Genomic DNA, 12,218 nt, shown 5'->3' with positions numbered 1-12,218 from the left:
CCATTTTAACAATTGTTATTGTGACCTCTTACATAATGCTAATGCAAAGTAAATAACCATGGATCATTTCTCATCTTGCAATCCTTAAAATTTAAACAAAATACCACATAGTAAAATGGCATTTTACTGGATCCATTTATATTACAAAGATATAAATGCATCACTTGCTTGAACAATTGCTAATCATGACACCTTGTAACTTGTCAGTGCCAAAAGCGGACAATATTATATCTGAATAGGGGTGAGAGCTATTACAAGCTATAACCTCATAATCTTTGAAATCAGCTCAGATGATTGAATCCTTGTTATAACTCTTCAATTAGATAGCTATCATATGAAAATTACTCTGATTGGTTAGCCAACTTCAGTCACATAAAAAAAATAATAAATAAATAAAACTACTTCATAACTTGTAAAGCAACCTGAACTTGTATCACTACAGGTTACAACAAGAAGTTGCTTATTTGGTTTGGAGTATGCAAATATCATTTCTAGACATGAAACTAAGAAGCATCGTAGCAAACTGGAACCACAAAATTTTACGAAGAAAGACAACTATTACTCTATTACAAATATACCTCCAATATAAATTACACAATTCGTTTTGATTATGAAACCCCTGTTAAAAAACAACAAAAACATTTAATTTAGTGCCTATCAAAACCATTTGGGTTATAATAAATCAAACTCACCAAATTACAAACCATCAGGGCTCCTCCATATTATTCGATTAACTGACACATGTAGATCTTTGAGCGGTCACCTGAATATGGTGTGGTCATCCAAATATTAGAACAATGGTGGTTGTCCTTCAATAAAATCCACCTAAAGAAACTCCATATAGGCGTCCATTTGTTTCCCATGACCTGAAAGAAATCAACAAGTGAATAAAAACTTTATATATATACACACACACACACACACACACGTATGTATATATATGTAGAGAGAGAGAGAGAGAGCAATCAATAACCATTTGCAAGAATCATTTCCTCCCAACAAACCAAAAAAACAAAAAAAAAGAAATCGTCTGTGACATAGAAATGTCTACAATGGCATCTGCTGCAGCACTCGTGGGTTATTCATCAGTGTTTTCAAAACCTTGGACCATGCATGAGAATGCAAGGAATAAGTGCCAAACTCAATATCAAAATTCAGATAAAATTCAGTTTATAAACATAGCTTAGATTGTATAAAACTCAAACAACATTTAATCAGCAACTACCCTTAGTTTCTAAAAGCTACGATTGCATAGACATTTATGATCCGTAACAGCTTGAAAATCATTGCTAGCACAGATAGCCATCTCTGCCTCTTGCCGTACTAAATCCAAAGTAACATTTTGGTCCATGAGCTGGTCACAGACATGCATGGGCTCTTCTACCAATGTATCATGAAAAAGATCACAACCACCTGTGCAAAAGATAACACTAGACTGAGCATGAGAAAACATATAATGACAGTTTGTAAGTTCTTGTGAATAGGCAAAGGAAAAGCTTGATGGCCATCAGTGTTGGGGAAAATAAACATACATTTGGAATGACTGGAATTTGTTGAGTCAAAACAATTGCGGCTTCACATATTGATGCACAACAAATACCAAACACTGGATGATTTATAGAAAGAAACCAACATGGGATTTAAAAATTACCTTGCTTCAATTTCCAACGCTGAAATGGAGCCATCGTCAATGGATAATTAAATTGTGAAGCACATTTTTTCCCCCTAGTTGTGGAGCACATTTTTCTTCTCCAAAGTTTGGAGTAGGTGAAGAATCATTGAGGAAATGTGTATATAGAGTTGGAAACATATAATTTATAGAGGCATTCCATATTTAGCTTTCACTAAACCAGTTTATTTTACCCTTCTCCCTCTCTTGACCCTTTTGGGGAATCGTTCTTTGGGATCTAAAAGGACTTCATGATGCATTTCTGCCCAGAGCTCCTCAAATTGATCATGAAATCCCTCCTGAAACCAGTCCATAATTTCCGATTGTAATTCTCTAGGATTCTCATTCCAGACCTCTCCTAGCATGGCACAGCTATCAATAGTTCTCAAACTTGTATTTAACTTGCTTAGAAGATTCCCAACCCGTCTATGACCCAATGCCTCTGGCCTCAAAATGCTACCAGGGGAGGCTGCCATGAATTTCCTGGTTGATCTTAAGCAAGGTAACACATGGCCTTCAAGCAAAGAGAGAGCAAAGACAGCCACTCGATGATCATCGTCTTTGATGGGCAAACTATGCAGCGGAAGCTGCCACAGATGAGGGCCAAAAGTCGGAACAACCCAACAGAAGACTTGGTCCGTAAGGGGATCATAATAGGGTTTGGGATCTGCAAGGGGGGCAGAGAAACTGCACAAAGGCCCAGCATATTTAACAAGCCAATCTGATTTCACACTTGTTGCTCCATGCATATATGGTCGTTTTGTATGTATCAATTCATTGTATACCAAAAATTCAGGAGCAGACCTAGAAAGAGATGACCACCGATGAAGGAACACTGTTTCCTTGACCACGCAAGCTTGATAGCGAACTGCATTTACTTTTCGGTCTCCCGATGACGACTCTGAAACTGCCCGAGTGCGTTTAGCAATCCTATCAGCCCAACCAGCACAAATAGCTTGGCACAATACATCCTCTTCATTCAATAACAAAGGATACTTATCGGAGGAAACCCTCCATGCTCGATCTATATCGTCCATGGTCCCATGAGTCCATGAATATTCCTGCTGCAAACCATAAATTTTTTGGCTAAATACTAGTTGAAGTACCTGCTTTCTCAGCTTAGACATTTCCTCCATGGTTTTTACGTGTAATGCATTGTCATTGCAGAATTCCACTGGGCTTCCAGAAAGTTCAAAACACTGCAAAGCATTCGCTATCATCAAAGCATCACTTCTAAGGTTAGAAAATTTTGCACGGGAAACTTTAGCTGTTTCTTTTAGTTTCTTTTTCCTCGACTTCTCTTCCTTCTCTAAAATTTTCTTGCTATCTATAATGCCAGAATTTTCATTTTGCTCTAAGCAATCCGTGTCAGCATTGCTTCCTTCAAACTGCATAACGAAAGGATTTGACAAGCTCAAAGCTGCAGCAGCTGCAACTGCATATCCTAGAACTAGGTCTGCACGTGCAGAAACTTTCGCCTTTCTCATGATTTGAATAACTGTAAGGAGCATCCGGGAGTGTCGAGGACTCATTGGATACTGTGCCATTGCCTTCCCTAGGGGTGTCAGTCTTCCTTTGCTATCAAGTGCTTCAAGAGCCTTTAAGCAATGCTCTGCTTCAACCAATGCAGTGGGTTCCGGAGGAGTAGGAAATGGGAAATTTGAGACCTGGAATGAAGACATAATAGATGCAACTAAAGAATGGCCACAATAATTTAAAAGGATATGAATTAAGAAAGAATATGAAGACCATGTAGTTGACACAAGCATATGTTGACCATTTAGTTAAAACGAGTTTTTAGGCAGAGACAGAGAGCATGCAGGAGCGGTCCCAACTCAGAACCAGTGGGGGCAGATGCCCCACTGGAATTTTCTTTTATTTTCTTTAAGATTTTAAGCCTGTCGCCACTACATTATTTATTATGCTTCAATGTATATTCACCCCCACTAAAGTTATAGGTCATTACAAAAAGAGTAATCGACTCTCCCTCTCTCTTTACCATTTCTACCATTGACTCAACTTTTCTGTTATTTTAGTTTTGCATTTCTATCTTTTAATAATTGTATAAATACTCCTACAAAATTATAAAAATATCTTTGATCTTAAAATTCAATACAAAGATGAGAGAAAAGGGAGGAAGAAGCATGTTTAAGCAACTTAGTGACTAGGTTCATCTAATAGCTTGCATTTCTTATTTGTATTTTTTTTATAAAAAAAAAACAAAAACTAAAAAAACAAAAACAAAAACAAAGAAAACATAGTCATTATATTTATATATATATATATATATATATATATATATATTAAGAAAAGTATATTTAATCGCATCGAAAATGTGATACAACATTTTTAAAAGGTGAAGACTTATCAAATATAATTATAAATGTATTGAATGAAAATATTATCAAGCAACAATTAATTTTTTATATTTGTTATCATGGTACAAAAAAAATTAGTCATATTATTATTCAATGATGCCGCCACTGAAAAAAATTTCTGGGTCCATCACTTACCACATGGACAGGTGAACTTAAAAACACACTTCTGCTGAATAAAATATGTCAGGAACGGTCGGGCTTCATATTACATAGGGAACATACCTTACTAATACCCATGGATTTCATCAGGAGGACGACACCATCAACGGGTATTTTTGATATTTCAGCACTTGAGAAGTCAGGAAATGTGTTACTAAAGGCTGCAGAAGAATATAGACGATAGCAGTGGCCAGGCCCTGTTCTTCCAGCTCTTCCTGCACGTTGAGCAGCAGATGCCTTGCTTATCCACTGTACTTCATATGTTTCCATGCCATTGGAGGAGTTGTAGTTCTTGACCTTCTCTTTTCCAGTGTCAACTACATACTTTATGCCTGGAATAGTTAGAGAGGTTTCAGCCACATTAGTAGCAACAACAACTAGACGCTCTCCTTCCTTAATCTTTTCAAACACATGAAGCTGTGCTGATAAAGGAAGCATGGCATAAAGGGGTAAAACACACATTGCACCTGCACAGAAACCATTTGATACTCCCCCTTCCTCTCCCAAGCTGGATTTGGATTGATTTAAGCATCCTTCTGGAGTAACAGGAACAATCTCTTTCCCTTCAGAATAAGGGTTCATGGTAGTTTTTCCAGCCAAAGCTTCAAAGGCAGCCTTCAGTGAAACAAGGCTCCCATTCTCGCCTAGGACATCTGCAAGATTACCATTAGCCTCCAGAGTTTTCTGGTTCAACAAATTCTCATCATCAACAACTTCTATGTCACTCTGTGACCCAGAATCATAGGAAAAATCTGACTCATCCTCATCTAAATCACCATGATCTTCATCATAAGAACTGAACCGGTCAGTTTGCTGGTGGCCTAAGTTCCCGTGCATCTCAAATGCTTCATTGATATCTTTCATATCATCTTTATCCATATTTTTCCCTTCAGAGGATACAGTAACATCATTTCCCTCATTTCCTTTAGAACAGTTCTCAACCATATCCTTTGAAGCTTTTCGCAGCTTCTTGCACAAGTACTCTACTTCCCTCTGTCCAGTAACAAAAACAAGTATACCACCAGCTGGAAGCCTCTTGTGAATTGTCATGACCTTCTTATAAGCTTGGCCAATATAGTCCCCATCCTTTGTTCTTTTCGAGAAATGTATAGTAACTGGATATTGTCGGGTTGGAACTTCTATTACAGGAGGTGGATCATAAAATATCCTTCTCCCAGAAACAAAGTCTTCAACTCGCAAGGTGGCACTCATCAGCACGAGTTTTAATGGAAATATCTTACTTTCAGAACTTATTTTTTCTCCTGAAAGGACTTTTTGTCGCTGCTCCTCATATATTATCTACCATCAAAGACATGATATATCTCTATGACAAAAAGTTCGGGAAAAAAAGAAGTGATCAACACATAATTAGAATAATAAAAGTATTCTCTAGCTCTCACCTGCCGCTGTTGTATAATGCGGGAAAGCATTCCAATAAGTATGTCTGTGTTTAAGCTCCTTTCATGAGCCTCATCCAAAATTATAATGGAGTATCGTTTCAATAAGAAATCACTCTGCAGTTCAAAGGCAAACACTATAGTGTGAAGTAAGGTAAATCGTTCCAAAATGAGAGCAAAAGTTATTTACTGAAATGGCTAAAAAAAAAAAATCAATAATAAAAATCCAACACGCAAACATAGATGATGGCACCAATATAACAGTCCAAAAAACATTTTTTTTATTTTATTTTCGCTCACAAGAACTTAAAACAACAATAGAGTAATGCAAAAAGAAAAAGGAAACAAAGACATTAACACTAAGCAAGAGAGAGTCATGGCAACAAGAGATTATTTTCTAAGACTTGTTTAGGTCTAGCGTCCAGTGAAACTTGCCAGTACTTAACTGGAATTCTAGTTCTAGTATGTTATTATATAAGTTTTAATGTTCAATTATACACCAGGGACATGAACTGGTTGAAACAAAGAAAAACCCGAAGTTGAGCAAATCCCAGAAAAGAAAGCTGAAGAAGCTAGAAGTCTGTTTGCTTGCATGTGCCTTTCGTTTTTTTTTTTTTTTCAATTCATGTTTATTGAATATGGAATGACTTCCTTTTCATATGTGTAGGCGGAGAAGGAGAAAACATGTCTATTATCCAAAAGCATTGAGACCTTCAAGTAAGTTATCTGTTTGGTCTGTCTTGGATAGTTAATTGGTAGTGCAGTTCATCTTTATGCCAAGAATGTTTGATACACATGTTGGGTGATCACGTTTCAGGAAATACAAGATACAGGATGATGTATATTCACTTATTAACACTAAGCAAGAGAAAGTCATAGCAACAAGAGATTATTTTCAAAGACTTGTTTAGGTCTAGCGTCCAGTGAAAGCCTTTCCCTATGCAGGTACGGAGAGTCACTCGTGATAATATCACGGCAGTTCCCTTGCCATCTTGATGTACTTGTATTATTAATATAACTTCTATTCACTAATATATATATATATATATATATATAATCTCTAATTATTTTGAGCAGAAATAGATAAATAGTTTTGATTGATTTATATAATCTTTAATTCAAATAAAATGTTTTATAGGGAAGTCAGATGTACACAGAAAGGTTAATCTCCCCTCCCTCCCTCCACCCAATTAAACACATAAAACACTCTCTCTATGTTATACATGGCAGAGTAAAACCCAACCTGTATGACCGTACTGCCTTACAAGGCTAATAGGAACTAATGCCATACTCTTCACTTCGTAAAGGACTTGCTTCTTACAGAGGTAGCATAAAATAGGATTTAGAAAGAGACGTTTTCAAACCATCCCCCCTGGGATTTCCAAGCTTTAAAAGTATCAATTCCAGCCACACTGGTTAAAGGAACCGTAAGTGTAAAATCATACATAAGATTGTCATCCTCATAAAGAAGACAATTCAGCATGAAAACAGGTCAATCCTAAGGGTCTCGACAGGAATGAGCACGCCCATCATCCTCCAAAGATCTATGAATCTTCAACAAGACTTGAGATAATTTAATTGCAATACCCTGTAACTATGTAACATTGCCAAGGGACTCACCAGTGTTAAACTACCAATTCTGCAAGTATGTTGCAGAAAACCACAACACAGAATCACTAAAGATGTCAAATCGTCATTCAACATTACACTTCAATTTACAGAGTCTACAATAATGTAGAAACCCATTCATTACAGCGAACTGCCGCACCAAACATTTTCCATATTATGACCATCACATTATGACCATTTAATTTCTTAGAGTTCTTCGCCAATACTTTCCACCCAAGGATCTGAATGTCAGCCAATGTCCTTACCTCAAACAAAACTGAAACTCTGCTCAATATTCAGAAAGGAAAAGGGGGGAAAGCCTTCCATTTATTTTTTAATCTCCTTTCTTCTTCGCTTCTATTGGTCCCTGAAGAAGAGTCCATCTCTCTCTAGACTGGCAACCCCACGTCCAATCTTGCTGGCCTTTTTATGGAGGCAGGTGATCTAAACAGGGCTCTTCAATATTACAAGGAGGCAGTTAAGCACAAACCGACATTTTCAGACGCCTTTTTGTCTCCTTCCTTATGACTACTAAAGTTCCTTTTGGTAAGGTATTAGATCTTGCAAGCCGCTGCATCTAATTATGATATAATGCTTGGATTTCAAATAATAGACAATAACATACTCATAAATCTAATGCATACACCAGCCTACTGAATCATTTTGCCCTGTGCATTTCTATACAATATGTTGAACCTTAACACTTAGTAGTTAATTATAATCCTTTTTTTACATTTCATAGAATTTCACTTAAGGTTTGTATTGTCCAAAGTTTGGAATTAGCAAATGAATGTCTAATTCCAGTAATTGACAAAAATCTTAGACATGCAAATTTGTGAGATTTAATTTTTTTGGATGGGTCACTGAATAATTTCTCTGAAATTGTATTCATTTAACACCCTTTATGATACTAATTTAGAGTTCAGTAATGAAAGGTTGGTGGTGGGAATGATGGTAGAGTCTGACAAACGAAGCTATCACAATAATGGTGATACAGATGAAGGAAGTGTGTTGATAGTGATCACATGATGTTAGTGGTTGGGTGGTAATGTTTGATGGCATTGCCAGTTATATAATAGTATGATAGCAGTGATGATACTAGCAGAAGTATTATCATGGTGACAGTGATAGTGGAGGTAGAAACCATAGTAGTACCTGCAAAAGTGATGGCAGCAGTAGTGGTGGCCCCTGCCCCTCCCCCCAAATTTGGTTTTTTTTTTTTTCCAAAAAACTTATTATGAGGCCCAAAATAGAGGGTTTGAAAATAAAATTAGATTGTGTCCTTTTAGTTATACATTTGAAAGCTCATTATTGTGAAACAAAAAATTAAGTTCAATATTATTATAGTCCTTGCCACAACACCTCATTATTTCATTTATATACACATGTAATCATTTACAATATCTACTGCATTGCGTTTGGGACCATCAAATCGGTGCCTTGGATTTGTTATCGGAGGAAATTTAGTTCAAAGTTTAAACTGAATTTCCTCCAATTCCAAATCCAAAATGCCGATTCGGTCCTCCCAAACATAGTATTATATTAATTCAAGAGAGAAAAAAGGAGAAAAATCATTAATGTTACATCATGTTTGAGAAAAATGCATGAACCTTATAGTCAAAAATTTCCGTAAAATGGTGTTTACAAGAAAAATATCTAGAATTATATACCAATCTTCATTGTTGAGTCCTAGGAGCATTAGGAAGGAGGATAAACTAAAGTACTCTGGGGACACTCAACAACAACTATTATATCATATATGCTTGTACTTCCCATTTTAGTTACATACTACAAATCCCACACCCCCAAAATAAAAATTCATGGCTCCGCCCCTGCGAGTGGCAATGGTGTTCATGACACTACTAGTTGTGCATTGTCATGAAGGTGCTTCACAGTTGTTATAACATAATGATGGCAGAGGGATGTTGAAAATGATAACATGATGAGGTGGGGTGGTGTGGGGTGGAGTTTTTGGCAGTAGGTGGTGACTATTGAGAGCAATGTTTGTGGTTATGGCTAGTTGTCGGATTTCTAGGAAATAAATTAGGAAATTCAATTTTTGAAAATAAAATCTGAAACTACTATTTCAGATTTTTGTAGTTTCTGTTTCCTGTTTTCTAGCCTAGAGTTTTGCTGATTTGATTTGCTGATTTTGTGGGCTTCCTGATTTGGTGGCCTTCGTCTACTATTTATCTTGTAATCGTCTCTCTTGAAAAATAAGAAAACTGAATGTTTTTCTTCTTAAAAAAACCTTCATGGTATCTAGGGCTGCAAATGAACCGAGCTGTTCATGAACAGCTCGGGCTTGGCTCGCTAAGGGCTCAGCTCGGGCTCGTTCATTAAGCAAACGAGCCGAGCTCGAGCCCAATTTCTAGGCTCGTTTACTAAACAAGCCTAGACCGAGCAACGTTGGGCTCGGCTCGCATAGGCTTGTGAACATGGGCTCGTTAAGGCTGGTGAACAAGGCTCGTATCAGGCTCGTTATATATATCAGGCCCATTTGTTTTTATTGTACATTTAAAATGTTTAGTCCATATTATTTTTAAGGTGGGCCCAACTCATATTTTTCATTAATATGGCCCAAGCATTATAACTCACTAGCCCAAAGAAAATCCACCATAGCCCAAATAAGATTTCATCTCACCCACTAAATTAGAACCCATCTCATCCGTTAATTTTGTAAGATATCAAAAACCCTAAAACTACACTCCACCATTCAGATCTGCCCCTTCTCCACAACAAATCCCATCGTCAATCTCTCTCTCTCTCTCTATATCACTCACGAGTCACGAATCAACTCCATCGGCTTAGTCCACTAACGACAACCCTTCCATCTACACAACTAACTCTCTGTCTCTTTCTAATTAACTCAATCGCTATAACTCTCTCTCTCAGATCTGAACGCATCGTCTGTCCTCGTCATCGTCGGCTGCGGTCCTCTATCCTTGCCATGGACGTCGTCCGTTTCCCGCCGTCGTCTATGCCGCTATCCCTCAATCCTCGTCATCATCGGTGGCCGTCCTCTGTCCTCGCTATCGACGTCGTCCGCATCAATCAGGTACTGCATCAATTAATTTTTGGCAAAACTGGACAATTGCGATTTGGTATTATTCGGCATCACCTTACTTTAATTCTTGTAAGTTTGTTGTTTTTTTTTTTTTTTTTTCGCTAAGTATTGTAAGTTCGGACTGCCTCAATTGTTCTTATAAAACAGGTAGTGTTTACCTTCCGCAAATTTTTTTATTTTTTTTCTTTTGTGAACTACTAATTAATTTTGAGAAGTAATTTTTTAAATAAATAAAAAAATTTAACGAGCTGAGCCCGAGCTTCTAAAATTTAGACGAGCCTAAGCCCGAACTCAATTTTTTTAGCTCGTCACTAGCCGAGCCCGAGCAGACCCAAGCTCGGCTCGGCTCGGCTCATTTGCAACCCTAATGGTATCAGAGCCTTGTGCTTTTTTTTCTATTTTCTGACGATGTCGTATAAGTCGGCGATGACAGACGCCCAAGGAAATCCTACCGTCTCTTCCGGTACTTCCGAACCCATTCCGCCTAATCCCACTATTTCTCTCACGAATATTCCGCCCAATCCCACACCTGTATCTGCCGATTAATATTCCCAGAATTTAGCTTTTTATCTCAGGGTCACAAAATTCAATGGGCACAATTATCTCGAGTGGGCTCAGTCCGTAAAATTGGCGATCGATGGCAGAGGCAAAATTGGGTATTTGACTGGCGAAATATCGAAACCTGCTGCTGGTGACCCTAATCTGAAAAAATAGCAGTCTGAAAATACTCTTGTTATTGCTTGGCTCATCAATTCCATGGAACCTACCATTGGAAAACCTCACCTATTTCTTTCCACTGCTCAAGACGTCTGGGAGACCATTCGAGATCTTTATTCGGACCTGGAGAATTCTTCTCAAATATTTGAGTTGAAAACTCGACTCTGGAAATCCAAGCAGAATGATCGCGATGTTACTACTTATTATAACGAAAAGGGAACTTTATGGCAGGAACTTGATCAGTGTTATGATGATGTTTGGGAGAATTCGAACGACTACGCTCGCCACAAGAAGAGAGAGGAAAACGACAGGATTTACATGTTTTTAGCCGGCCTTAATCGGAGTTTGGACGAGGTCTGAGGCCGCATTCTCGGCAGAAAGCCATTGCCCTCTATTCGGGAAGTTTTTTCTGAAGTTAGACGTGAGGAATCAAGGAGAAAAATCATACTGCGCAACACCGAACATGGTTTCAATCTGGAACCTGAGAGTTCTGCTCGTGTTAAGAGGTGTTGATTCCGACGACGACGGGCGTAAAAAACTGTGGTGCGAGCATTGCAAAAAACCGTGGCATATGAAGGAGACGTGTTGGAAGCTTCATGGTAAACTAATAAATTGGAAGCCAAAATCCAAACGTGACGGTCGCGCCTACCAAGCCACTGCTGAAGAGACTCAGGAGCCTTCTACCAACTCGGATGCAGTCTCTTTTACCAAGGAGCAATTAGAGCACCTGTACAAATTGTTTTCTCCAAAATTGCCCTTAACTCCGTCTTGTTCTTTGGTACAGATGGGTAACTCTCTTGCTACTGTGTTTTTTGGTGTTATTCCTAACCCTCTTCATTCTTGGATAATTGATTCAGGCGCAACTGATCATATGACCGGTTGCTCCAAATTATTCTCATCCTATAGTCCGTGTGCAGGCAATTAAAGGTCAAAATTGCAGATGGTTCACTCTCGGTAATTGCCGGGATAGGAACTATCTAACTCACTCCTTTGTTAACCCTCCATGATGTGCTCCACGTTCCCAATTTGTCTTGCAATTTGTTGTCCATCAGTAAAATTACCTCTGATCATCAGTATCAAGCTAATTTCAACTGTTCTTATTGTGAGTTTCAGGAATTGGCCACGGGGAGGATGATTGGCAGTGCTAAGGAAAAAGATGGACTCTATTATTTTGACAATGGACTTGACTCGAGTAGACGATGCCAAAGTACTTCCTTAAATTC

At 38.0% G+C, this 12,218-nt stretch overlaps 1 protein-coding gene across 12 annotated transcripts in view; it reads right to left on the bottom strand.

Annotated features, from left to right (window-relative positions):
• Positions 1-516: 516 nt before the first annotated feature.
• The window catches only part of LOC132306598 (ATP-dependent RNA helicase DEAH13-like), a 26,939-nt gene continuing 15,237 nt past the window's right edge, over positions 517-12,218 (bottom strand). For 9 of the 12 annotated variants that reach the window (XM_059804046.1, XM_059804047.1, XM_059804052.1 and 6 more), the window contains 5 exons: positions 5,607-5,720; positions 4,270-5,505; positions 1,652-3,336; positions 1,226-1,413; positions 517-866 (listed from right to left, as the gene is read on the bottom strand). In XM_059804046.1, the coding sequence (XP_059660029.1) occupies positions 1,855-3,336; positions 4,270-5,505; positions 5,607-5,720 (2,832 nt within the window). In that variant the 3' untranslated portion in view covers positions 517-866; positions 1,226-1,413; positions 1,652-1,854. The remainder of the gene's footprint in view (positions 867-1,225; positions 1,414-1,651; positions 3,337-4,269; positions 5,506-5,606; positions 5,721-12,218) is intronic. The other 3 variants (XM_059804048.1, XM_059804049.1, XM_059804045.1) reach the window with 3 other exon arrangements.

This window comes from Cornus florida, unplaced genomic scaffold (assembly GCF_030987335.1).
Source record: "Cornus florida cultivar Cherokee Brave unplaced genomic scaffold, ASM3098733v1 CherokeeBrave_3.0.0_Hap2_Chr05, whole genome shotgun sequence".
Lineage (NCBI taxonomy): Eukaryota > Viridiplantae > Streptophyta > Magnoliopsida > Cornales > Cornaceae > Cornus > Cornus florida.
This window is presented reverse-complemented; position numbering and strand designations above follow the sequence as displayed.